This window comes from Schistocerca piceifrons, chromosome 1, assembly GCF_021461385.2.
Source record: "Schistocerca piceifrons isolate TAMUIC-IGC-003096 chromosome 1, iqSchPice1.1, whole genome shotgun sequence".
NCBI classification, from domain to species: Eukaryota; Metazoa; Arthropoda; class Insecta; order Orthoptera; family Acrididae; genus Schistocerca; species Schistocerca piceifrons.
The window spans coordinates 445,951,444-445,976,733 of NC_060138.1; the positions used below are offsets into that span (position 1 = coordinate 445,951,444).

General features: G+C 42.3%; 1 protein-coding gene across 1 annotated transcript; it reads right to left on the reverse strand.

Moving 5' to 3' along the window:
• Positions 1 to 277: 277 nt before the first annotated feature.
• On the reverse strand, positions 278 to 22,883 carry LOC124793683 (ADP-ribosylation factor-related protein 1). Its single transcript, XM_047258040.1, has 5 exons — positions 22,677 to 22,883; positions 22,323 to 22,493; positions 22,134 to 22,215; positions 19,892 to 20,063; positions 278 to 600 (listed from the first exon to the last, which is right to left on the reverse strand). The coding sequence occupies exons 1-5, from the start codon at positions 22,767 to 22,769 to the stop codon at positions 510 to 512; spliced, it is 609 nt and encodes a 202-aa protein (XP_047113996.1). The 5' UTR covers positions 22,770 to 22,883; the 3' UTR covers positions 278 to 509.
• Between the last annotated feature and the right edge of the window lie 2,407 nt (positions 22,884 to 25,290).

Below are 25,290 nucleotides of genomic sequence, written 5' to 3' on the forward strand. Positions count from 1 at the left end.
ACCCCCCTTTTCCCATCCATATGCTGGTATCACTCCTCCCTTGCCCCACTCCAAACTGCTGCTTTTGTTCAGTGCAATAGTTGCAGTCTGACCAGAGTGGCCAGAGATAGCAGTCATGTGTGTGAATGTGCCTGCTTGTGTGATTGTGTGTGTTTTCCTTTTTTTCTGAAGAAGGCTTTGGGCAAAAGCTCAATGTGTAACAGTTTTTTCACTGTGTCTGTCTGTGAGTCAATGCATTATCTTTACTGTGAGTAGCAACCTATTCTTTTCATAGATGTTAAAATTTTAAATACTTTATTTATCAAACACGAAATACAAGGCAGGATTAACTAATGTTTATGTCTTATAAAATGATGTATATTTTGTACAACAGATGAAATATGACATCACTTTTAGCTCTGTGTGTGAATTTCCCAGGCTCCAAAATCTTTTATCTTGTCAACATCACACAAGGACAGCTTTCTTCCATAGGAATGTAAATATTATCACATTTTTGGTCACTGGAACTGTTATGTATCATCTTGATTTCTTGGTGGGCGTATGTCACTGTTCCGTTTTATACAATCTACAAGCCACCGTATTCCCTCATTTATTCCATCTCTGAAACAAAAAGCAACAAGAGAGAGATAAAGTGCCTTTCAGAATCCAAATTACTGTTTTGTGGAAAGAAAGAAAATATATATTAATTATGTGGAATACACTAAGCTACTGAGGACAGCAACAAATACCTGGTGACAATTGTAAGTGGCAGGAAATACATTTTTCATATCAAAGACTGACATGAAAGTTAACCACGAAGTGCACAACATTTCTACGCAACAGTGACTGACATTACTTGTTTACTATGTGTAAGTAAGAAGATTCTGATGTTTACATCAAATCCCGTTCCCTTATGATTGTCAGGGTAAAACAAATCTGTCAACACAAGCAATTAAAATTTCCCCTTATTTTTCCAAATGAATACATACAAATGTATAAATGTAAGTACTAAAGTACATCAAATAGTAGAATTATTTCTGGATATTAAGTTTATTAGGAAGCCGCCCCCCCCCCCCAAGTCAAATGTTCACTGTGACAGACCTCCATGCGGGGTATCCGGATCCAATTACCGCTACTGCCTGGGATTTTTTTCTTGGTGGGAGAACTTGACAGAGGTACACTCAAACTCATGAAGCCAACAGGGTAGCAGATCCTAGATCAGAACATTGACAATGGCCAGAAGTGTTGTGTTCTGTCCACATGCTCCTATGCACTGTATCTGATGACGATTGCTGAGGATGACATGGCTGTTGGTCAACTATTGAGAGTCTTTAGGGTCTGATCAAGACCCCCCCCCCCCCTCCAAAAAAACATTAATATGGCAGTGTACTTTGCTGACTGGCAACATGTCAGGATCTAGACGCTATGCAGCATGAGAACTTCTCATAACTGGAGGATGAATTTTCTCTGCAAGAATGTCATTTATAAACGTTATGTAACCAACTCACGGGTACATGCCTCAATACAACCAATTTAAATTACCAGTTGCGTATGTCAACTCCTACGACTAGACGGTACCTTCTCCTTTCATTTAACTTTCAATATTTTTGTTAATTATTTCATGTCTGGTGGTGTTTTCAGTCCAAAGACTTTGATGCCAATCTCCATGCTAGTCTACCATTTGCAAGCCTCTTCAGCTCTATATAACTACAGCAATTTTCAATCATTTTAACCTGCTTACTTAAGCCTGGGTCTTCCTGTAATACACCCTGCCTCCCTCAATTTCCCTTCATTACTAAATTGAGGACTCCTTGATGCCACAGGATGTGCCCTTTCAACTTTTAACTTTCTTTTGTCAAGTTGTACAATAAAATTCTTTTCTCCCGACTTCATTTCAGTACCTCATTAGTTATCCATTCTACTTATCCAATGTTCAGAATTATTCTGCAGCACCCCTTTTCAAAAGTATCTATTCTTGTCTGCACTGTTTATCATGTAAATTTCACTGCTATACTAGGCTACACTCCTTCAGAAGTACATTTATCATATATTTATAGAATCTTAAAATTTGGGAGTCAGAAATGCTTTCCTCACTATTGCCAATCTGTGTTTTACACCCTTGAGACTAAGCATTCTGACCATCTGTTTAATGGCATGTTGGTCCACATTTGGAATTAAGTATAACAGTGATTCCTCTGGGTATGTATTCAACCAGCCCTCAGTAGGTTTCTAGAGGTGTTGGGCACCAAATGATGAAGCACAGGTCAAGTTATTCCATAAATTATAAGCCAGTGGTTCATGGGAGCAGACCTGGTGTCTAACGACATTCCAAATGTGTTCCACTACATTCAACTGAGACAAATTTGCTGGACAGACACACACGAGTTCAATGACATGCTCCTCACACCACAGTAGAGTAATTCTGCCTTTGTGCCACCAACAGTCATCCTGCTGGATGATGCCATTACCATTAGGAAAGACATCGAGCCTAAAGGGAAGCAGGTGGTCTGCAATAAAGTTCACATAATCCAAAGTTGACATGATGCCTTCAATTACTACCACAGGTCCCACGGAGGCAGACATTAATGTCCCCCCACAGTATAATGTTCCCTCTGCAAGCCTGCGTCTATGGTGTGGTACATGATCTCAGCAGCCGTTCGCCTAGATAACAGCTTATTCAGACGCGGCCATCGACCTGGTGCAATCAGAAATGTTATACATCCAATCACAGTACAATCTCAATGATCCCGTGCCCACTGCAATTATAACTGATGATGTCATTCGGTCAACATGGGAACACGTAAGGAGGTTATCTGCTGTGGAACACCATGTTTAACAAAGTGCTCTGAATGGGACTTCCGGAAATGCTTGTGCCTGCACCAGAGTTGTACTCTGTCATCTCGTCTGCAACAGTTAGCCACCGTTACAGAGCAGTCAAGCCTCTGACCCATGTTCTGTGATTAAGCATAGATGTCCAACACTTCATCACCTACTTGTGGTTTCACCATTCTTTGCCACTTCCCATAGCTACTCATAGCAGTAGCACACAAGCAGCCAATCAGCTTTACCATTTCAGAGCTGGCCACTCCCGAGTGCAAAGTCAAAACAATCTGCCCTTTGCCTATGTTGCTTATGTCAGTGAGTTGTCGTTTGCAGCCCATATTGTTGCTAGAATGATTCCTCATTCGTTTCTGCTCTTCTTATATAGTATTATTACTGCACCACATGCCTGCACCAGGCAGCATAAATCTTGCAGTGGACAGTGGTCAATGTTTTTGCTCATATGTGTATACCCTCTCTACTTCAGCCATCAGCAGTTATTTTGTTGTCCAAATACTAAAACTCATCTCCTACTTTTAGTTCCTCATTTCCTAAGCCAATTATCTCAACGTTGGCTGATTTAATTCAACTAGACTCCATTACCTTTGTTTTACTTTTGTAATTGTTCACCTTATAAACTCTCTTCAAGACACTATTCATTCCATTTAAAAGGCCATTTGTGTCCTCAGCCATCTCTGACAGAATTACAATGTAACTGGCAACTCTTAAAGTATTTATTTCTTTTCCTCTCCCGAATTTCTCCTTGGTTTCCTTTACTGCTCGCTCAGCATGCACACTGAACAACATGGGGGACAGCTACAACCCAGTCAAAGTACCTTCCCAATTAATGCTTTTCTTTCATGCCCTTCCACTATTGCAATTGTCCTGTACAAGTTAGAGATAATCCTTCGCACACTTTATTTTATCCCTGCTACCTTCAAACTTTCAAAGACAGTATTCATCAATATTGTCAAAAGATTTCTCTAAATCTACAAATGCTATGAACATAGGTTTAATGTTTCAAATTATCTTTTAAGATAAACTATGCAGTCAGTACTGTCTTATGTGTTGCTACATTTATCTGACATTCAAATTGAACATCCTTTATGTCTGTCGACTTCTGCCAGTCTTTTCACTTTTCCATAAATATTTCCTATCAGTATTTTGCAACTATGACTTATTGAACCGAGGATCCTGTAGTATTCACACCTGACTTTGTACATCTGGCATGACCTGGAAGGATATGACTGGTCAGAACTACATCTGGATTAAGTATCTTTCCTCCTGTAATATTAAATATATTACTAGAGCTAACATAGAGCTAACCTCTCCTGCAAACCCTTTGCATTAACGTTAGATAACTGTGACAAAAAATGCTTATTTTAGAAAGCAATATTTTCTGACAAAGTAAACCAACTGATCATACCTACATTCCCATGAGCAAAATTGAATATCTTACAGATAGCAGCTATTGTTACATTCATAATTAAATTTAGCGATCACAGATTCAAGCTGTTGCTGTTAAATACTTTGTGGTAGGAAGGTTAGGGAACTAAACAGGTTATGGGTCCCACAGTCAAGACATGAGTCATCTGAAGTTAGTGAGATCATCCATAAATTTTACTGAATTATGAATGTTTGTAGGAGTGGCAAATATAAGCCACTGAAAGCAATATTGATGCCAGAGCTAATAAATAATGTATATGCAGGTAAAAGCATACAGGTCAAACTGATATGTCAGTCAGAGAGCTGACAAGAGTCATGGCTCATCTGTGAATAGAGAAACAACATCTGTATCTGACATTTTCGAGTTTTTTTTTTTTTTACCAACCATAATTTAAACTTGCAAACTAAGACTGTGAATGATTAAATGTTTTGTAATCTGTATTCTTGTGGGTCCCCCCACCCAGGCCCAGCATGCGGCTTGAAATGCCCAACAAACCCTTCCCCCACCCAAGAAAAAAGCAGTTTCAAATGTTGTGCTTGAGAATAAAAACCACTTTCTCTGAGAAAAGTAGTTTCAAATGTTGTGCTTGAGAATAAAAACCACTTTCTCTGAGAAATCAAAGAAACAATCAACTATCCATCATACATCATCTGCCATTATTAGAAGCAAAGAACCTCAAAGCCCATGCTTACCATGGAGAATCCATAAGGCTCTGCTGTCACATCATGTCGGTGACTCATTACATAAAATAAAACTATGAGTTAATCTAGCGCGAACGATATGGAAGCGACGGTAGATGGTAGATTCCTTCTACGAGGAATGGCAGGAGAGCACCGTAAAGCAGTAGTCTCCTTGACAGAGCAGAGTTTATTAGAAGAGGTAGTAGCCTACCACATGATGTTCCATCTTCAAGCGAGGAGAGATCTCTATGTGATGTTTGAAATTTTCCCGGCGTACTGATTGTTCCACAAAAACACGGGAGAACTGCCGTAAGTCAGTAACATCTTGCCACGATATTTCAGCACAAAGTCTTTTGGCCATCTTCAGGTGAGTACAGCTGGAGAAGTACTAGCGAATACGCGCTGAGCTCTGCTATTTAAAGCCAAAGAGGGCTGCATTGTGCATGCGCTGCGCATGTACTGTTTAGCGTGCGCATTCAGAACTCCGTGCGCTGCGCCTGGCGCCCTCCGCGGTGAAAACTTGGCATTTCAATATCAGATCGATCTTCATCTTTATACCGATAACTACGTTGACTAAGAAGTTTCTCTACAATGGGATTCCAAGCGTAATGTAACTGGTAACCGCTATCTCGATTGATAGTCTTGCTGTCTGACAATTTTATTTCTATGGATTCATTTATAATTGAACTCCAGAAATTTGATGTTTGAGCCACAATTTTTGTATCATTGTAATTTATAGAATGGCCAGTAGAAATGCAATGTTCAGCGATTGCGGACTTGTTGGGTTGGAGAAGGCGAGTATGCCGCTGGTGTTCCACAATACGTTCCTGCACCGTTCTTGTTGTCTGCCCTATATATGACTTGCCGCAATCACACGGAATCTTGTAGGCACCTGATTTATGTAGGCCCAGGTCATCCTTAACGGATCCCAGCAGTGATGATATTGTAGGAGGAGGGCGAAAGATGACTAACTTGATTATTCCTCAATATTCTACCCCTGTGACGAGATGTTCCCAATAAAAGGTAGATAAGCCGTTGACCTGAAGACCTCTTCTTCTTCCTTGATGCGTCGTTTGTAGGACTGCATAGCTCTGTTCACTTGCTTAGTTGAAAAGCCATTCATCAGGAATACTTTTTGCAGGTGTTTCAGTTCCGCTTCAAGACTGTCGACGTCAGAAATAGTATGGGCACAGTGGATTAAAGTTTTAAGGACACCCATTGTTTGTGCCGGATGGTGGCAACTGGTAGCTTGCAGATACAAATCTGTATGGGTCAGTTTCCTATACACCGAATGACCAAGTGTGCCATCATTCTTGCGCCGTACCAGAACATCTAAAAATGGCAAACAACCATCTTTTTCAGTTTCCATAGTGAACTTAATATTTTCATGTATGGAATTCATATGATGTAAAACATCCTGGAGACACTCCACGGCATGAGGCCATACTATAAAGGTGTCATCCACGTAACGCCAAAACACTGTCGGTTTTAAAGTGGCAGAGTTGAGAGCTCTCTCTTCAAAATCTTCCATAAAAAGATTTGCCACCAGGGGAGACAAAGGACTCCCCATGGCGACACCATCAGATTGTTCATAAAATTCATTGTTGAATGTAAAATATGTAGAAGAGAGAGTATGCTCGAACAACGTTGTAATATCTGCATCAAACATATTACCGATCAGGTGTAATGAATCTACAAGAGGCACCTTGGTAAAGAGAGAAACCACGTCCAGGCTGACCAGCAAGTCGTTACTTTGCAGCTGTAAAGACTGAATACGGCTGATAAAATCACTAGAGTTTTTTATGTGATGAGGGCATTTGCCTATAACTCGTTTAAGCAGTGATGCCAGAAATTTTGCTAGGTCGTAGGTGGTTGCCCCAATGTTGCTCACGATCAGACGTAATGGTACATTTTCCTTATGGATCTTAGGCAGACCGTATAGCCTGGGAGGAACCGCACTATTTGGTTTCAATCTCTCTATGACCTCCTTCGATAGAGAACTATTTGACAAGAGTTCTGCTGTTTTTCGCGTAACTCGGCTCGTGGGGTCCTTATCAATTTTGTGATAGGTGAAATCACATAATACAACATTGATCTTATTGACGTTATCATCCTTTGTCATAAGAACCATAAAATTTCCTTTGTCCGATTTTAAGACAACTGTATCCACATCTGCTCTTAAATTACGGAGAGCTCTTCTTTCCATAGGTGAGATATTACTCTTCATAGGTGCACCTCTAGTCAGCACACGACAAGACTCACGTCGAACTTCCTCCGCTTTATCTGTATCAAGATGGCGTGCAGCTTCTTCAATGGCACTGACGAAGTCTACAAATGGCGGCGAAACAGGTGTGGGGGCAAAATTCAGACCTTTTTCTAACACAGACATAGTCGCATCAAAATCTTTCTCTGTCACATTAACAACAGATCGTCAAGGAGCTTCCTGTTGCATCTGTGTAGAAAGTCTATCAATCTTGGCTGTTTGCCTCTTCACAGCCTTGTCATGGCTCCAATTTGCTTTAGCCCATGTCACACCGTCGACCCAATCCCATGACAGAGAAGATAATCTTGCTGCCAATTCCAGATGTATATAGAACATATCCTTTGACACGGCATCTAATTCACGCAGACTGAAACGAATCCCGCACAGAAACAGATTGAGATGAATGTCAGTAAAATACACAAAACAGGAAGATGAAACAACACATAAAACAGGTAACAAAGTGCATACCAGCACAGAACCACAGAACAAAGTATTGCGTCAGTAGTAAAACATTAACGACACAGGAAGAAAGGAGCATAAGGAGCTGAAACAATATAGCAGGTGGACATGGCTGGCTGACCACAAGAATAAAAAAATAAAGAGGAGAAGCCAGCCACTTTGCAACACACTAAAACCTCCAGCCTAAAAGTTTAGGCCACAGTCCAGGCACATCACAAAATGTAAAAACCTTAGTCACACTCGTCTCATCATCTAAAGTAGAGGGCAGATCCCCACCAATATATGCTTCTGCCCTTGCATCACGATATAAAATGCACTCCATTAAAATATGGCAAATAGAGATGTGCATGCCACAAGCATCACAAAACGGGAGTCCCTTTGCCGTAGTAAAAATCTATAAGCGAGAGGGCAGTGCCCAATCCTAAGATGCGCGAGGGTCACTTCATCCCGCCTGAGCAATTGGCAGGAGGAACGCCACGGCCAGGTTGTTGACTTCACAAACTGCAGCATATTGGCCGTCACTGCCAGCCATTTCTCACCCACAACTGCATGCACTTTCTGTGTAGTGTCAAACTGACAGCCTGCAAGGTAATAGGACACTGTGCCACACCATCTCCTCTGCAGGCCTCCTTGGCAGCCCGATCGGCCTGTTCATTTCCCCATACTCCTACATGGCCTGGCACCCAACAGAATGACGCCTGTTTACCCTGCCGTTGGAGGAAGTACAGTTGGTAGTATATCAGCCGGACTAACTGCTCAGCTGGTAACAACTTCTGTGACGATTTTAAGGCACTAAGCAAATCGGAAACAGTTTGCCCCAAGTATGATTCATTTGCTCCAGTGCCTTCAGGATCGCGTGGAGCTGATCTGAGAAAACCGTATACTCATCTTCAAGGCAAATCCTCGTGACATGGTCATGGTCAGGGAACATGAGAGAGCAGCTAATTGAATTCCCTTGCTTGGAGCTACCAGTGTACACTATTGTGAAATTGTGATGCATATCTAAAATGTTAAAAAACAGAGATTGAAATGTAAAATCTGACGTATGATCCATCTTAAAATTTGTCAAGTCTAAAATAAGCCTGGACCTCTGGAGAAGCCAAGGCAGAAATCTGCTCCCACCACGGTGTGAAACATGAAGACTGGCCACACCCATCTCTTAGAAGGCAATCCCGTGCACAAATACCATAGGGCCCCATTGCCTGTTGGTAGTTATGAAAAAGCCTTTCCAGTGGAAGCTGAGCAACGGTATGGTAGGTGGGTGTGTAAGATGTGGACAGTGTTTTATATGCCTGGCACATCATAAGTAGCAGTCGCCTGACGTGAACTGGCGGTTCACCAGCCCCTGCACAGACGTTTGGTATGGGGCTTGTTCTGAATGCCCCAGTGGCTAACCGAATCCATTCATGATGCACCATGTCCAACATCTTTAAATAAGAGGGTCTCGCAGACCCATACACTGTGCGCCCATAATCGAGCCAAGATCGCACAAATGCCCTCTAAAACCACAGCAGCAACACCTGTCTGCTCCCCATTTACTGCGGCTAAGATATTTTAAAATGCTTAAAGCCTTAAGTGACTTTCAGTTCCTTAAGATGTAATAACCATGTAAGCTTAGAGTCAAATATGAGGTCCAGAAACCTCACTGTGTCTTTACAAATAAGCAACCCTTATCCTCAACTCAGGAAAGTTTTAAATGAAACAAGAATGGTTAAAAAGAACACACACACTTCTTGGTGAAAAACTTGAAACCACTCTTCTGCATCCATTAATCCAAATGTCGAAGAGTTAGTTGCAACTAACATATTGTCGTCATGAGGCTTGCTTGGTTGGTTGGTTTGTTTATTTGTTTAAAAGAGGGACCAAACTGCTAGATCCCTCATTCCGATTAAAATAATTCCACACGGGTGGGAATAAAATAATCGAGACATACAAAACACAGCTGGAAGAAAGGAGAAAACCACAAGAATGACAGAAGGGCAACAAACTCTAAAATGGACAAAATCAGACAAGAAAACCACACAGACACGCAAGAAACACGTAGAAGAGACCAAAACAAGAGAGCAGATTACCATGGCTGGCTGACCATGAGAATAAAAAGCAGAAGCCAGCCACTCTGCAACACATTAAAACTGTCACCCTAAAGGCACTAGAATGGAGGACACAGAGGGACAAAAGACATACACTTAAACTTAGCTCAAATGATAAAACCCACCCTCATGAATAAAATGTAAAAAAAAACTAAAGCTGCTGTTGAGGCATTGTCACCCAACACATGCAACATATGGCCAATGCGGAGCTGGCAGAGGACAACTGATACCCTGCGACAGAACCGCATGGAAGAATTCCATAGATTCATAGTCTCCTTAATGACATGCAGCTTGTTGTGCATATTGTTATGCCATTCCGTCTTCCAAAGCCGGCACAAGACAGAATGCAGGTCAGTTTCGGAGATGCCTGTCTCCAGAAGCAGTTTCCCGTGTAGCCTGTTGGCAAGTTTGTAGCCTGGGATTCACACAAACACCACTGAACAACGGGACCATTCAAAGGCATAGATGGACTAATGAATGGATGCAACCAAAGGATGGCGAGGGTAGCCCTGGTCAATAGCTTGTAGACTGCTCAAGGAGTCAGTACACAGGAAAAATGACTCGCCAGGACATGAGCGGACGTGCTCAAAAGCACGAGATATGGCCGCCAGCTCTGCAGTGAAAAGACTGCAGCCTTCTGGCTAGGAGTGCAACTCAATATGTCCTCCATGAACATACACAAAGCCTACGTGACCATCAGCCACCTAGCACCAAGCCGTCGGTGTAAACCACTTCACGGCCCCAGTACATGTCGAGAATTGAGAGGAAAGCCATAGCAGAGAGTCACAAGGTTAACAGAGTCCTTAGGGCCATGCAAAAGGTCCAGAAGAAGCTGTGGCCTAGGTGTACACCATGGAGGTGTACATGAATGGACCTCGAGGAGAGGTGGTAACGGGAAGGAATCCAGTTCAGACAGAAGGCACCAGACGCGAACTGCAAATGTAAGCCCTGACCTGGGCCACCGATGCAGGAGATGTACCGCCATGGTTGGGTAATGGAGATGGTAATTCGGATGCGCATGAAAACTACAAACGTGTGCAACGTAACTGGCGAGCAATTGTGCACGCTTAACCTTCAATGGAGGGACTCCAGGTGCAGTGGTTCAAGTAAACACAACGCTGAGGGCACTGCCGAACCATAAACCAGACACCCATAATCAAGGTGGGATTGAACAAGGCCTCTGTAGAGCTGCAGCAGCATAGAGAGAACTGCACCTCAGCTGGTGTTGCTCAGGCAGAGGAGGGCATTGAAGTGCTGCCAGCACTGCTGCTGAAGCTGACGAAGGTGAAGTAGCCAAGTCAATCAGGCACCAAAAACCAGTCCTAAGAATCAATATGTCTCCATGACAGTGAGTGAATCGTCATTAAGGTAAAGTTCTGGTTCTGGATGAATGGTGCAACGCCAACAGAAATGCACGACACACGACTTCGCGGCTGAAAACTGGAAGCCGTGGGCTACAGCCCATGACTGCGCCTTGTGAATGGCTCCCTGTAGGTGTTGCTCAGCAACACCAGTACTGGAGGAGCAGTATGAATTGCAGAAGTCATCTGCATACATACACGGTGTGACCGACAGCCCTACAGCTGCTGCTAGACCGTTAATAGCCACTAAAAATAGAGAGACACTCAATACAGAGCCCTGCAGAATGCCATTCTACTGAATACAGAGGGAACTGTGGGAGGCATCAACTTGGACACAGAAAGTACGGACCAACACGAAGTTTTGGATAAAAATCTGGAGCGGGCCGCAGAGAGCCCACTCATACAATGTGGCAAGGATATGATGTTGCCAGACCATGTCGTATGCTTTACATAAGTCAAAAAAAGACAGCAACTACATGTTGGCATCTGGAAAAGGCTGTTCGGATGGCAGACTCGAGGGACACAAGATTATCAGTGATAGAGCGACCCTGGCGGAAGCCGCCCTGACATGGAACCAGTAGGCCACGTGACTCCAGGACTCAACCCAACCGCTGACACATCATATGTTCCAGCAGCTTACAGAGAATGTTGGTGAGGCTAATGGGCCAGTACCTATCCACATCAAGCTGATTTTGACCGAGTTTGAGCACCGGAATGATGGTGCTCTATCGCCATTGCAATGGAAAGACACCTTCGTGCCAGATCCAGTTGAAGATGACGAAGAGATGTCTCTTGTAGTCAGATGAGAGATGTTTAATCATCTGACTGTGGATCCGATCTGGCCCAGGAGCTGTGTAGGGGCAATGTGCAAGGGCACTGACGAGCTCCCACTCTGTAAATGGGGTGTTATAGGGTTCACTGTGGCATGTAGTGAGCAAGAGGACTTTCCTTTCCATTTGCCGACTGAGTGTGCAAAAGGCTGGGGGGTAGTTCTCCGAGGCAGAGGCTCGAGCATAGTGCTCGGAAATCTTGTTTGCATTGGTAGATCACACACCATTGATGTTAATGCCAGGGATACCTGTTGGGGTCTGGTATCCAAAAAGACGTCTGATCGTCCAGACTTGGGAAGGTGACAAATGGCACCCAATGGTCGACACATACCTCTCCCAACACTCCTGTTTCCGACGTTTTATAAGCTGGCGAATGTGGAAACAGAGCCGCTTAAAGGCTATTAGGTGCTCTACAGAAAGGTGCCACTTATGTTGCCGTAGAGCTCGCCAACGCTCTTTAATCGCCTCAGCGACTTCCGGCAGCCACCAAGGGACTGTCTTTTGCCAGGGACACCCTAACAAGGGATCGCATTTTCCACCCACAGAAATGAACGTTTTAGTGACCTGCTCAATGACAATATCGATGGCACTGTGTGGGGGAGATTCAGTGGTGACAGCAGAGATGAACGCTTCCCAGTCTGCCTTGTTTAAAGCCCATTTGGGTAGGCATTCATGGGCACGAAACCGGGGGAGTGACAGGAAGATGGGAAAGTGGTCACTACCACACAGGTCGTCATGTGCGCTCCAGTGCATAGATGGGGGAAGGCTAGGGCTGCAAACCGAGAGATTAATGGCCGAATATGTGCCATGTGCCACATTGAAATGTGTGGGAGCACCTGCATTTAAGAGGCAGAGGTTGAGTTGTGACAGTAAATTTTCAACCTCCCTGCCTCAGCCAGTGAGCATGGTGCCACTCCAAAGGGGTTATGCACATTAAAATCTCCCAAAAGCAGGAAAGTTTTAGGGAGTTGACCAGTCAGAGCAGCCAATACTTCAGGGGTACTAAACCATCTGGAGGAAGATATACATTGCAGACAGCTATTTCCTGTGTTGTCCTTATCCTGACAGCCACAGCTTCAAAAGGGTTTTGAAGGGGCACTGGTTCACTATATACCGAGTTCAGGACAGACGCAAATTCCACCTGACACTATTATAGTCACTATGGTTCCGTTCCTGTAATATCCCCTATAGCCACGGAGGGCAGGGGCTCCACACTGCTGGGAACCAGGTTTCCTGGAGGGCAACAAAGAAAGCAAGTGTAAAACTTAATAGTTGCTGTAGCTCAGCCAGGTGGTGGAAAAAACTGCCGCAATTCCACTGGAGGGTTATGTGATCGCGAGACTGAGAAGGCATGAAACACTCAATGAGGCATCTACGCCTCAGGGTGACCTGCCGCAACCAGATGAGTACCTGTGTGATCAACACCATTGTGTTGACGGCCCAGCAAGATCTGGGTCCTCAGCGGATGCCAGAATCTCCACCTCATCCTCAGAGCTTGTAGGTAGTGGTGGTGTGGGTGCCACTGCAGCACCTTGGTTCTTGGGGGTCTTTTTCTTTTTAGGTTTCTCTCACTGCTCCTAAGGTTTGTCCGGCTGGGGGAGCTTCACTGATTCAGTCTCAGGGACTTAGCATGACTGTGAAGCCCTACGATCAAGCTACCTGTGGTTGCTTCAGCCACTGGCAGGTGTCAGCTTTGCCACCGGTAGGAACCTGGGAAGGGAGTGACCCAAGGGATCCCTTCCTGGTGAGAGGAGCCGAAGAAGACTTCTCTGGCTGAGAAGGGGGGGCGGGGGGGGGGGGGGGGGGGCGTGTTGCTCCTGAAGTAGGTTGTGCAGAAGCAACAGGGATGGAAGTGCCCCTCCACCATCAAAGGGGCAGGTGGAGTCTGACGGCTCTGAGCCGACTGGACGCAGTGAATGGAAGATGGTAGAATCTTTATCATAGCGGCAGCATAGGTTGACATCATATGCACAGGATGTAGCCTCTCATATTTTCTCTTAGCCTCGGTGTAGGCCAGTCGGTCCAGGGTCTTGTATTCCATTATATTTCTTTCTTTCTGGAGAATCCTGCAGTCTGGCGAGCAAGGTGAATGGTGCTTTCCGCAATTGACACAGATAGGAGGCAGGGCACTGGGAGTATTGGGATGTTAATGATGTCCACAATCCCGACAGGCGATGCTGGAAGTACAGCGGGAAGACATATGGCTGAACTTCCAGCACTTAAAGCACCACTTCAGGGGAGGGATATATGGCTTTAAGTCACAGTGGTAGACCATCACCTTGACCTTCAGGTAACGTGTCACCCTCTAAGGCCACGATGAAGGCACCGGTAGCAACCTGATTATCCCTCGGACCCTGGTGGACGCGGCAGACGAAATGGACACCTCACCACTAAATTGCCACGCAGCACATTGTCAGACTGCAAAAGAAGGTCCCTGTGAAATACAATACCCTTGGACCCTATATAAGCTCTTATGGGGCTTGATGAAAACGGAAACATCCCCCATCTTATGACAGGCAAGTAGTGCCCGTGACTGGGTAGAGGATGCTGCTTTGATTAAGACTGACCCTGACCACATTTTGGACAAGCCCTCCACCTCCCCAAACTTGTCCTCCAAATGCTGCACAAAAAACTGAGGTTTCATCGACAAGAAAAATTCCCCATCAACTGTAGTACATATGAGGTACCCAGGTGAATAAGCTTTGCTGCCATCCTTAGCCTGACAGTGTTTGGGACAGCTTTTGACCTGAGCAATGTGAACCTGTCCCTGCACCCTGTCCCTTCGAGGATGGGGGGGGGGGGGGGGGGGGGGGGGCACTGCGAGAGACACTGCTTATTGTGTGCCTTCTTGACACTCACTACGGAACTGTTGCTGATCTTTCCTGTGGTGGCTGCCTGGATTGCTTTATCCTAACTTGTTTCGCCTTGCATGTTCACATGCAAGTGCAGGTGCTGATGGTGGACGGTTGTAAGTTGGACAACATCTGTGTTGATGTTAGGAACAGGTTTCTGCGATATCGAAGCATAAGAAGTGGTAAAGACGAGAGGTTTCATCGCCTTATGTTCCTTTTTGGCATCAGCATAGGGGATCCGTTAAGTGACTTAGTTCCTGAATATTTTGCTCCGCTGCAAAAGTAGGGGAGTCTCGGCTCCAGACTGGGTGGCTCTCAGAGGAGTTAACGCAGACTGCTGGAGGTGGACAACCAATCTCAGCTTCATGGGCTGCCTTTTCACATTTCCCACAGGTCACTTCACCCGTAGCACCGCATACGGTTAGATACGTAAGGCCTAACCCTAAGTCAGAGGAAACCTGCCATGATGTGGTCAGTCAAAGTTGGAGAATTAAAGGTCACAATGAAGGTGGCGGTCTTCTCAATTTCTCCATTATTCCTATGCACCCCTTGCTCTACGTCCACTATTCCCTGTAATGCCCATTTCTGTTTAAGTTCGGCTATGTCGATATCGATAACAGTGTGGCATGTGACCACACCCTTGCTAGAGTTAAAGGAGTTAGGCAGTTTAACAGTTACACCATATTCACCCAATTTTTTGTTCTTCGTAAGTAGTTCCACCTGCTTTGTCTTGTTCGTCTATACCAGTAGGGAACCATTCTGCAGCTGAACAGACTTCAGGATTCCAGCAAGTCCTTCCACGCTTTTACGAATACAGAAGGGGGACTCTTTTTCAAACATCCCCTCCTTTCTCTTAATGACTAAAAACATTTTGATTTATGACTCCTTGAGCTCTGTTACTATAATTCAACTGATGCACGTTACCAGGAGAGCTAGCCTCTCTCTTTCATTTGGAGTACTGGGTGTGAATACTCCCAGGCGGTACACCCCATTGGGAGGAGATGATTATGATAATTATTTCGAGGGTTCCATCTCAATCCCACGAGCAGCTGGGGAACAAGGGTCCACTCAAACAGAGCCCTGCAAGCCTGAGTAAGCCTTATACAACTGAGTTGTGGCAGCTTCCCCAGACGTTGCATGGTAACGACTGCTCCTTATCAACAGCCACACATCTCATCAGCACGCAGAACACATTGCGATTAAGTGGCTTTTTTATAGAGGTTTTTGCTGTCCTTGTGATCCAGGCAGTCAAGTCAAGACAACCATTCCATGCAACACACAATGTTCCACTGCTGTGCCATACAGTGGTCGCTGAAGCATGACCAGAGCTTATGGTAACAAGAGACTGGATGTGCTTACCAGTCCCCAGCTCAGAAAGCCCGGGGTCGCCAAGCCTGTACTCATCAAATGAATGCTGAGCCCCTGAGGGCCCATTATTTCTATGTATGACCCAAGTTTCATCCAACAAGGCTACTTGTCAGTGGCATCACACAGCAGTTACTCTTTGCCTTAATTTTTGCACACCAGTACATCTTGCCAGGAAAACACTTTCTAGTAAAATACACTTTAAAATCTTGAGTAGATGGCGAGCAACATACAGGTGTTGGATCATATGATTAGGAATCTAATCGGGGACTGGGTCAGCATTTTGTGACAAGTCACGACTGTGGAGTAGTTCCCAGTCAGTCACAGGCTCACGGTGTAATTCAGTGTAACAGAGTTTAAAGCATAAAGCAATGTCTTCAACTTGTCTTTTAAGTGTTCAAACGGTAACCAGGTAAGAAGAGGATGCCAAAACTGTTGTGAAGTGGATGGTAAGATGTTCAGCAAGAACCGATCCTTTGGCAGAAATACCACCACAAGGAGGGACTCTGAACAGTTGTTGATCTTTGGCAGCATATTACACTACAAAGCTTGGCCCACATATGTAATGAAGAGGAATGTGTTTCCATGGAGGAAACATAGCACTCCAAGCATTCATTCTTACAGCATTTCATTATATAGGTAGCCCTAACAAGGAGCCACTTAAAAGTGAGGAGGGTACTGCATGAAGGATGTTACTCAAGATGTTGCAGGGCTCCTCTACAATACTGAATAGCTATTTTAACATGTTTGGTCCACCATGGCACCAGTTGGTGACTGAGGGGTGCTGATGTATTAACCCATTTCTTTTGCGTTGCATTTCCACAGAGAACAGTAACCATAACGTGGAATTGCAGAACAGTTGGATAACAGAGAAAATGAAGGTTTTAGACCAGGAAAAGGAACTACAACATAAAATATGTAGACTGAAAACTTTATAACCTCAATGACACATACTATAAAAGCTATTCCAAAATCCTAAGAAAAGTAATAACAGCAGCAATAATAACGAGTAATGATGAATACATTTATAATTCAGCTAACAAAGCAAAAGCAAAGGCTATGTGAAGTTATCAAAACTGGTGAAAAATATAGCATTGTGTAAAAATGTAGCACCATCACAAGAAAGTAAAAAAGAGCCAACACATTTAACAACTTTTCCACAGATGTTGCTGATAATACGATGAACTCAGACTTGAATAAGAACACCGAGCCCAATGAACATAAAATATGTGCGTGTTGATGGTCCATGTACAGCAGCTCTGTCTTACAAGATGAAGTAAGAAAAGCAATAAAAGCACTAAATTCCAGCTCTGTGGGCATTGATAGACTCGCTGTAACCAAGAGTGCGCCAAACCTAATTGAATTATTTTCACATTTGTGTGTCAGCTCACTTCAAGCATTGAAAACATCTGAGGTTATTACAATATATTAAAAATTAAGAGATAATGTAATAACTACAGACTCATGACTATCTCCTCCTGTATTTCAAAAATATAAAAAAGGTCACTGATGACAAACTTATGGCATTTGTACGTAAAAACAATATCCTATGCTATGATTCGGAAGTTGGTTGGTTTGGTGTTTGATGGGGGCTAAACATCGAGGTAATCAGGCCCCTGTTCCAGACAGACATAGTTGTAAAAGGCCTATACAGTAAAAGCGTAACCTCTGCACCCAGAGGGAGGGAACACCAAGGGGTACAGAGCTAAAATGAACACCGCAATAACACAAAATAAAGGACACTTAAAAGGAGCAGAGCAAATAATTGACTAGAGTAAAACAGACAACAGTGGTTGATGGATTAGGTAAATGGTCAACCACTCAACTACAAATGAAGAACCTCCAGCTGGAAAGCATTGATAGAGATACCAACACAACTTGTTACCATAAAAGACACTATTTTTGTATCCATGTCACAATTAAAAGTCGCTGGAGTGGGTGTAGCCTGAGAAATCATGCGAGAGAATGATTCAGAAGAGAAACTGTTGTTTATGAGTACATCAATGGCATACCAAGCCTGATAGGAATCAACAGGAGTATTTATTGACCTATCAAAAGCTTTTGATGTAGTGGATTATTCTGTTGTCAAAGCTTGGAAAAAAAAATAGTATATGAGGTCTGCCCAGCAATGGATCACTTCCTTTCTTCCTGGGCAACTGTACTACCTGACCACATTATTGCTGCACTTGGTGTCTTGTGTCCGTTATCAGGAATGCATGGTGATGTAAAGTTAACAAGTACAGTGGTGATTACAAAAACTGCATCACACTGAATGATTTCAAGACAGCATTGCATATACTATCACATGGTTTAGCATTTCATCATCAAATATCACAATAAAAACTCATGATAATCCAACTGAAACAGCCTTACTCTGAAGTGCAACAATACTGTGGTTGATTAATAAGCAAGCAGTGTGCATCAAGCATAAAAATCTCAATGTAAAAACTATTTCTGAACACTTTTTAGACTATATAATAAATATATGCTGTGTACCCACGGATCAATAATGGGAACCCTTTTATTCCATCTGTAGATAAATGATCTTTAGGCTTAGAAGCTTAACAGAAAACTATTCATATTGGCAAATGACACCACAATTGTATTAAAAGGGGAAGTAAGTAAGAATTACAGTACTCAGTAAATACTGCCACAAAACAAATTAGCAACTGTGCACAGAATATTCAGCTTGCAATAAATAGGGAAAAAACCTACTGCACTTAAACTCTGCAATGTTCCAATCAAGACTGCGTATAGCCTATTTGTCTGTCAACAATGAACGATTTGGTACCAATACTGACACCAAATCATTAGAATTGTGGTTGAAAAGCAAAGTAAACTAGAATAAACATACTGAACATTTTATTTCAAAACTGGGCAAGACCTACTACCTTCTTTGCTCACTAAAACCCTGCTGTAGCGAGGAAACAGTAGGGCCTAATGAATGTATATCAAGCCTACTTTCATTCTTGCCTTAAATATTGGGTCACTTTCTGGGGAAACTAACGCCACGATGAAGACTATTAAACTGCAAACAAGAGCCATTAGAAGCATGTTTTGGTGCAAACCTAGAGAGTCGTGTAAACCTCTGTCGAAGACCTCTCATATTCTTCTTTACCATGTATCTACAGTCTGGTAAACTTTATTTTCTTTAAAATAAAAGTTATAGGTAAGAACAGTAGATTACAAAAAACAGCGACATTCATGGTCAATCTACCAGACAAAACAAAAACTTACACATGACCCAAATCATCTCTGGGTCAAAACTATACTTTCCACATGGCAGATAAACTTTATTGCAAACTTCCCAGAAACATAAAAGCAGCTGCCAGATTGAAACATTTGGAGAGTCTTTAAAGTCATATTTCAGTATTAATCCATTGAAAAATATTTAAATTTATTAAGTGCACTATATGAGTGCTTAATGTATGAAGTGTATTATTATAACCTGAAATAAGTATGCATAGAAATAACTTTCACCTATAAATTTATAAATTGACTTGTCCAATGTCTTATTCATGAGCAGCTTTGTAGACTACAGGACCAATACAATACAATCTACCCATTACTCTGCCCCTTCTGATAACAGCATTGGCAGAATGTGGAGAAGTCCTTACACTAGAAGTATTTATGCCTCAAAGCTAAAACACAGGAGTACTAAGGATCAAAGACCATTAAAAAATCCCACAAGATGGATTTGTAAACATGGACATCAACAATATAACCTAAGATGTATTACACTAACCCTGTTAATGCAGACACTGGCATCACCATACAATCCCTACGACCAATAAGATGTGCACTTTTGTTGAAGATTGGCTTAACTTCACGAACACCCATACAGTCAGGGATATCTTGTTTATTTGCCAGAACAAGAAGAGGTACCCCAATCAGGCTTTCACTTGAGATCATCTTATCTGTAAAAAGAAAGAGAAGACAAATGACAATAACAAACTAACAGTCTACATTGCTAAGATTACTATTTACATCTCTGCCCAATTTCAAGGCTTCCTTTCTATGTTTTAATTCCCATATGACCACACTTGAAAAATTTAGTAGAGTTTTGGTTAGATGATGCACTCTAGAATATTTTGTTTTGTTTTGAACACAAGCTGATTTTTTTCCCATTTAAATTTTGTTACATCTTTATCCATTACAAGCAATTACACTTACAGGTGTGATGGTATACAGAAACTTAATGCACAACTAAAGATATTCTCGACTATAATATGTCTCCAACACAGTCAGTCGAAGGACGGCAACGGCAAACCACTTCCGCTAGGACCTTGCCTAGTAAGATGGTGCGGGTCTCCCGCATTGTCCCCTATGCTCTATCGAAGAGTATGGGACATCATCATCATCAGTAGCAGCAGCAGCAGCAGCAGCAGCAGCAGCAGTCAGTCAGTCACTGATTTATTTATTTCTCTCTTTCTTTTTCTTTATCTAACTTTTTGCTGTGATATCTTCTCTTGTCAGTGAGACTCTTCAGATGTCAGACTTCAAATACAGGCATTCAGTATTTGACCACAGGCAGGTTCTTAGGCCCGAGGTCATAGTGCACCAAGTAATATACTACATAGCCTGCCTGGTTAGCCGTGTGGTCTAACGCACTGCTTTCCAGGTCCCGGTGGGAAGATGTGCAGGTCCCCGGCATGAATCTGCCCAGCGGCTTAGTTTCGAGGTCCGGTGTGCCAGCCAGTCGGTGGATGGTTTTTAAGGCAGTTTTCCATCCGCCTCAGCTACATTATGTCAGCGATTGCTACACAAACACTTTCTTCACGAATGCATACACCATAATTACTCTAGCATGCAAACATTCTTTGGGGTTACAGTTGTCTGGTGTGAGACATTCCCACGAGTGGGGGGGGGGGGGGGGGGGGGGGGGCGAGGGTTTGTCCACTGGGGGCCAAACTGCACAATAATCCTGGGTTAGGTGTGGGACGGAGGTGGGGTGAGTGGACTGCTGTAGCCTGTTGTGGGGTTGTGAACCACTGAGAGCTACGGTGGCAATGCAGCCTCTACGTTGTTTCTAGGTCCCCAGTTCCATACTTTAGTACAGTATAGCACGTAGAATGATATCATATATTGGTGTGTTAATCAACTTTCAGGGTTATGATCACTCATTAAATGAGTTTCTTGAAACAAGAAACTTAATGTGAATCTTATTTGTTATCCCCTAAACTTTATGTATAATTTAGTTTGACTGTAAATATTTGCATTATATTTCTTATTCAACTTTTTTAGATTTATTATTATAAAATATCCTACATCACTGTGCATTCTAAATACAAAAAATTATGAAAAGGACCAATAAAATAAATGTAAATTAGTTCTTATCAGTGATGTTTTCAGGATCCCAATCTCCAAGCTCTTATGATGCTTTTCTTCTGGGTTCACTTTCTTCAAGACACCTTGATTTTTTTTCCTCATCCTGTACAGTAACTGAATATTACGCTTACATACTGATGAGTATATGCCTATGAGTCATCAAACAAATGCTCCTCTGCAAACAATACCTGTTTGTCACATATCTAAAATGCAGAGAACTACTGAAATCTAGAGATGCACAGGGAACAGCTATGAAGACAATCATCATACACGCAGATACAGAATGGGCACGGATGTAAAAATTAACTTCCCAGGTATAATAACGACCTGAAAGGGCTGAGATGGTCACAATAGTGAATACTCTTGATAAAATTGTTATATGTACAGTCCATGCGTAACAGAACTCTACGACAACATTTGTTACAACATTGACATCTCTTACATGATATGTTTCCACGAAAAAACTTCCTGTTAGTTCAAATATGTGCGTGACAAGGGAAAGATACAAAAATGTTCATATCCGAGATTCAACATAGCTACGTAAATTCTAAATTTCGCTCAATTACTTAACATACTTCTTTCCACAGGCACATACACTATTTTACAATCACCATCATAATATGTCTAGCACATACATATTGTAATCATTGATTGCTCACCAAAAGCTTCCTTTGATGCAGGAATCCGATCTCTGTCTGACGAATCTACTATGTATATCACAGCATGGGATTCTGCATAATACTGTAAAGAAAATGTCGTTCAATCATCTTTCAATAAAATGTATACAATGTTCGAAATGAGAGCATATACGTCCATGCGCTGAAAATTTTAACATAACTGAACATTACCTTGTCCCACAGCGACTGGAGTTCCTCCTGACCGCCCAAATCCCAAAAATTAAGTCTTATTCCAGCAATGTCTATTTTTCCAATGTTTAAACCTACTGTGGTGGTTATTTTGTTGGGACTTATTCCCTTATATTTTTTCGTGAACTTTGTCTTGGCAGCTTCGAGGTATGTCTATGCGAGAGGGGCGAAAGAATGTTTCCATAACTTTGTTTCCCAACAACGTGACATAGAAACAGAACTCATAGAATTAATGACATGGCAAACTCAAGCAGCTGTTATATTTATTTGCATCTATGTCATTACAGGAAGACAAATACACTGTTGTTGTGTATTTATTTAAATGTGCATACTTACGGATTTACCCGCATTATCAAGTCCGAGAATAAGAATACAGTATTCATCTTTTTGTACTAGATATTTGTAAAGTCCGTAAAAAAGGGTATACATAATAATTGAAATGAACTGTTTACAAAAGAGACTTCACTGACACCTCCCCCATCGTGGCACAATCTTAGTACAGCACTGAAGACTGAACTCAGTCGCAACTTAACATTGTGCGTACTATTGTTATCTTTGGAATCCACAGTCACTGGTATTCACCAAGGAGGTTAGAATACACCTCTGTAGTATCGACCTTTACCTGTATTCAGTATAGCAAGAACATACCTGGAAAAGTTATTATTGGCACCAATCTATTTGTTTTGTCGATCATTGATTAACTGGTGCATAATGTCATTCTTAATAATGTGGAGTCACCCACAAAGAAATTGTCATTAAGATAAAATGTTATTTGTTTGGAGATTTGGCTATTCATATTTCGACACATTTTGTTTGTATTAATTCAATGACTATGTTAGTTAAGATAAACAGGAAGGTAGGAATTTCGGAAAATGCAGCGGTAGAAAAATTGTTAATTTCTTAAGGGTATGACTCCCCAGTAAGTAATTACTTTTAGTTCAAAATATTTCATTCCCCTCCAGTACACAGAAAATGTTAACTCAAGGGAAAATAATGTATTTGCCGAATCAAAGGTTATAGATGCACAACTGTACATCTTGTAATGACCCCTCACAGACTGTCATGCATACAGATTCTTGTAAAAGTTCAGTCTCGTCCACAACTACCCATGGCCATAGCCTCCTCCACCTGCCCTTGAGAAACAAAGATATTTAGGAAACATCACAAGCAAGACCTTGTGGGACTTGTTGTGGACCAAGTTAATCCCTTATTGCAGATTAGAGTCATCCACCAAGCCAAGAAGTCAAGTAAGATTCTAAAACTACAGAATACAAGAACACACACATACACACTGACTGACTCCATGACACTATGGTCCTCTGAGGACCTTGGCCTCCTCAGTCACAGATTTCCAATCATTTCAGTCTTCAGCACCCCTGCGCCACCTCCTCACTCCCAGTCCTCTCAGGTCTGCTTCCACATCTTCCAGCCATCTCACACGTGGTTATCCTCTCCTTCTTCTACCACCAGGATATCCCATTATCATCTTCTTTGGGAGCATTTCTTCTGTCATACACTGGACCCTAACCATATTAGCCTTCCCATTTTGATTGAGGTTACCAAATCAGGTTCTTTGTATAGAGCTCTTATTTCTTCATTAGTCTTAATTCTCCATATCTCACCTTCTTTTACAGGACCAAAAATCTACATCAGCACTTTCCTTTCGAATATATTTAGTTTCATCACCAAAGCCTCTGACAGTACCCATGCCTCGCTGCCATACATAAGAACCAGTTTGATCACTGTTTTGTACAGTGGCAGCTTTATTTTCCTACTTAGGTTCTTACTTTTGAGCATGATACATAGTGCTCTGTATAATCTGTTGGCAGCCTTAATTCAATTTGTTATATCTGCCTCCACTTTGTTTTCTGATGTTATTACTGAGCCAAGATAAATAAAGCTATCTACTGTTTCAAAGTTGTACCCTTCTAACAGTAGACCATCCATATTTCTTCTATTCTCTCAGTTACCATATACTCAGACTTTGTCTCACTAATTTTTAAACCAAGATTCTTGGCAGTGGCTTCAAACTCTTTGAAGGCTGATGTTAGTGCCTCCATAATTGTAGCACTTACTACTACATCATCTGTGTAGGCTAAGATTTGCAGAAGTCTATTGTAAACATTGCCTCCTGAGTTTGTGGTTATTGATCTTACTGCATTCTCTAATACCAGGTTGAATAGTACTGGGGATAGTGGGTTTCCCTGTCTTAGTTCTTCTTCTGTTGGGAACGATCTCGACAGACATCCCTGAACTTTAACCTGGCTTTTGCTGTTTTCCAGGGTCACCTTAGTTAATTTTATTAGCTTCTTAGGAAATTTGAATGTCTGCATTGTTTCCCACAGTGCTGATCTTTTAACTCTGTCATAGGCCTGTTTAAAGTCTATGAAGAGCTGTTCTAATCTTACATTATATTCGTAAGTCTTCTGCAGCATCATACATACTGTAAAGATATGGTCAGCTCTAGACCTCCCAGCTCTAAAACCTGCCTGGTACTTGCCTAGAATCTTTTTTGCTCTTCTACTTACTCTCCTTGTTATAGCTGTAGAAAGGATTTTGTATACAATTCTAAGCAAAGATATTCCCCGGTGGTTCTTACACTGCATGCATGATACTTTCTTATGTATGGTTGCTAACATCCAGTCCTCTGGCATTTTCTCTGTTTCCCAGGCCATTGCAATTATTTTATATATCCTCTGTACTAATATTTCACCTCCATGTTTTATCATTTCTGCCATTACCAGGGCATGTCCAGGAGCCTTGTTATTCCCAAGTTGCTTTATAATTACTCTTAGCTCTTCTATCGATGGTGGTTCTGTGTCCACTGCATCATCACCTCATCCATCTTTTGTTCTTCTTCAATTTCTTCTCCAGCCCCTCCCTTTCTTTCTTTAGTTATGATATGTCTGTTTGACAGTAACACTTCAGAATGTAGTGCCCATGTTTCTAT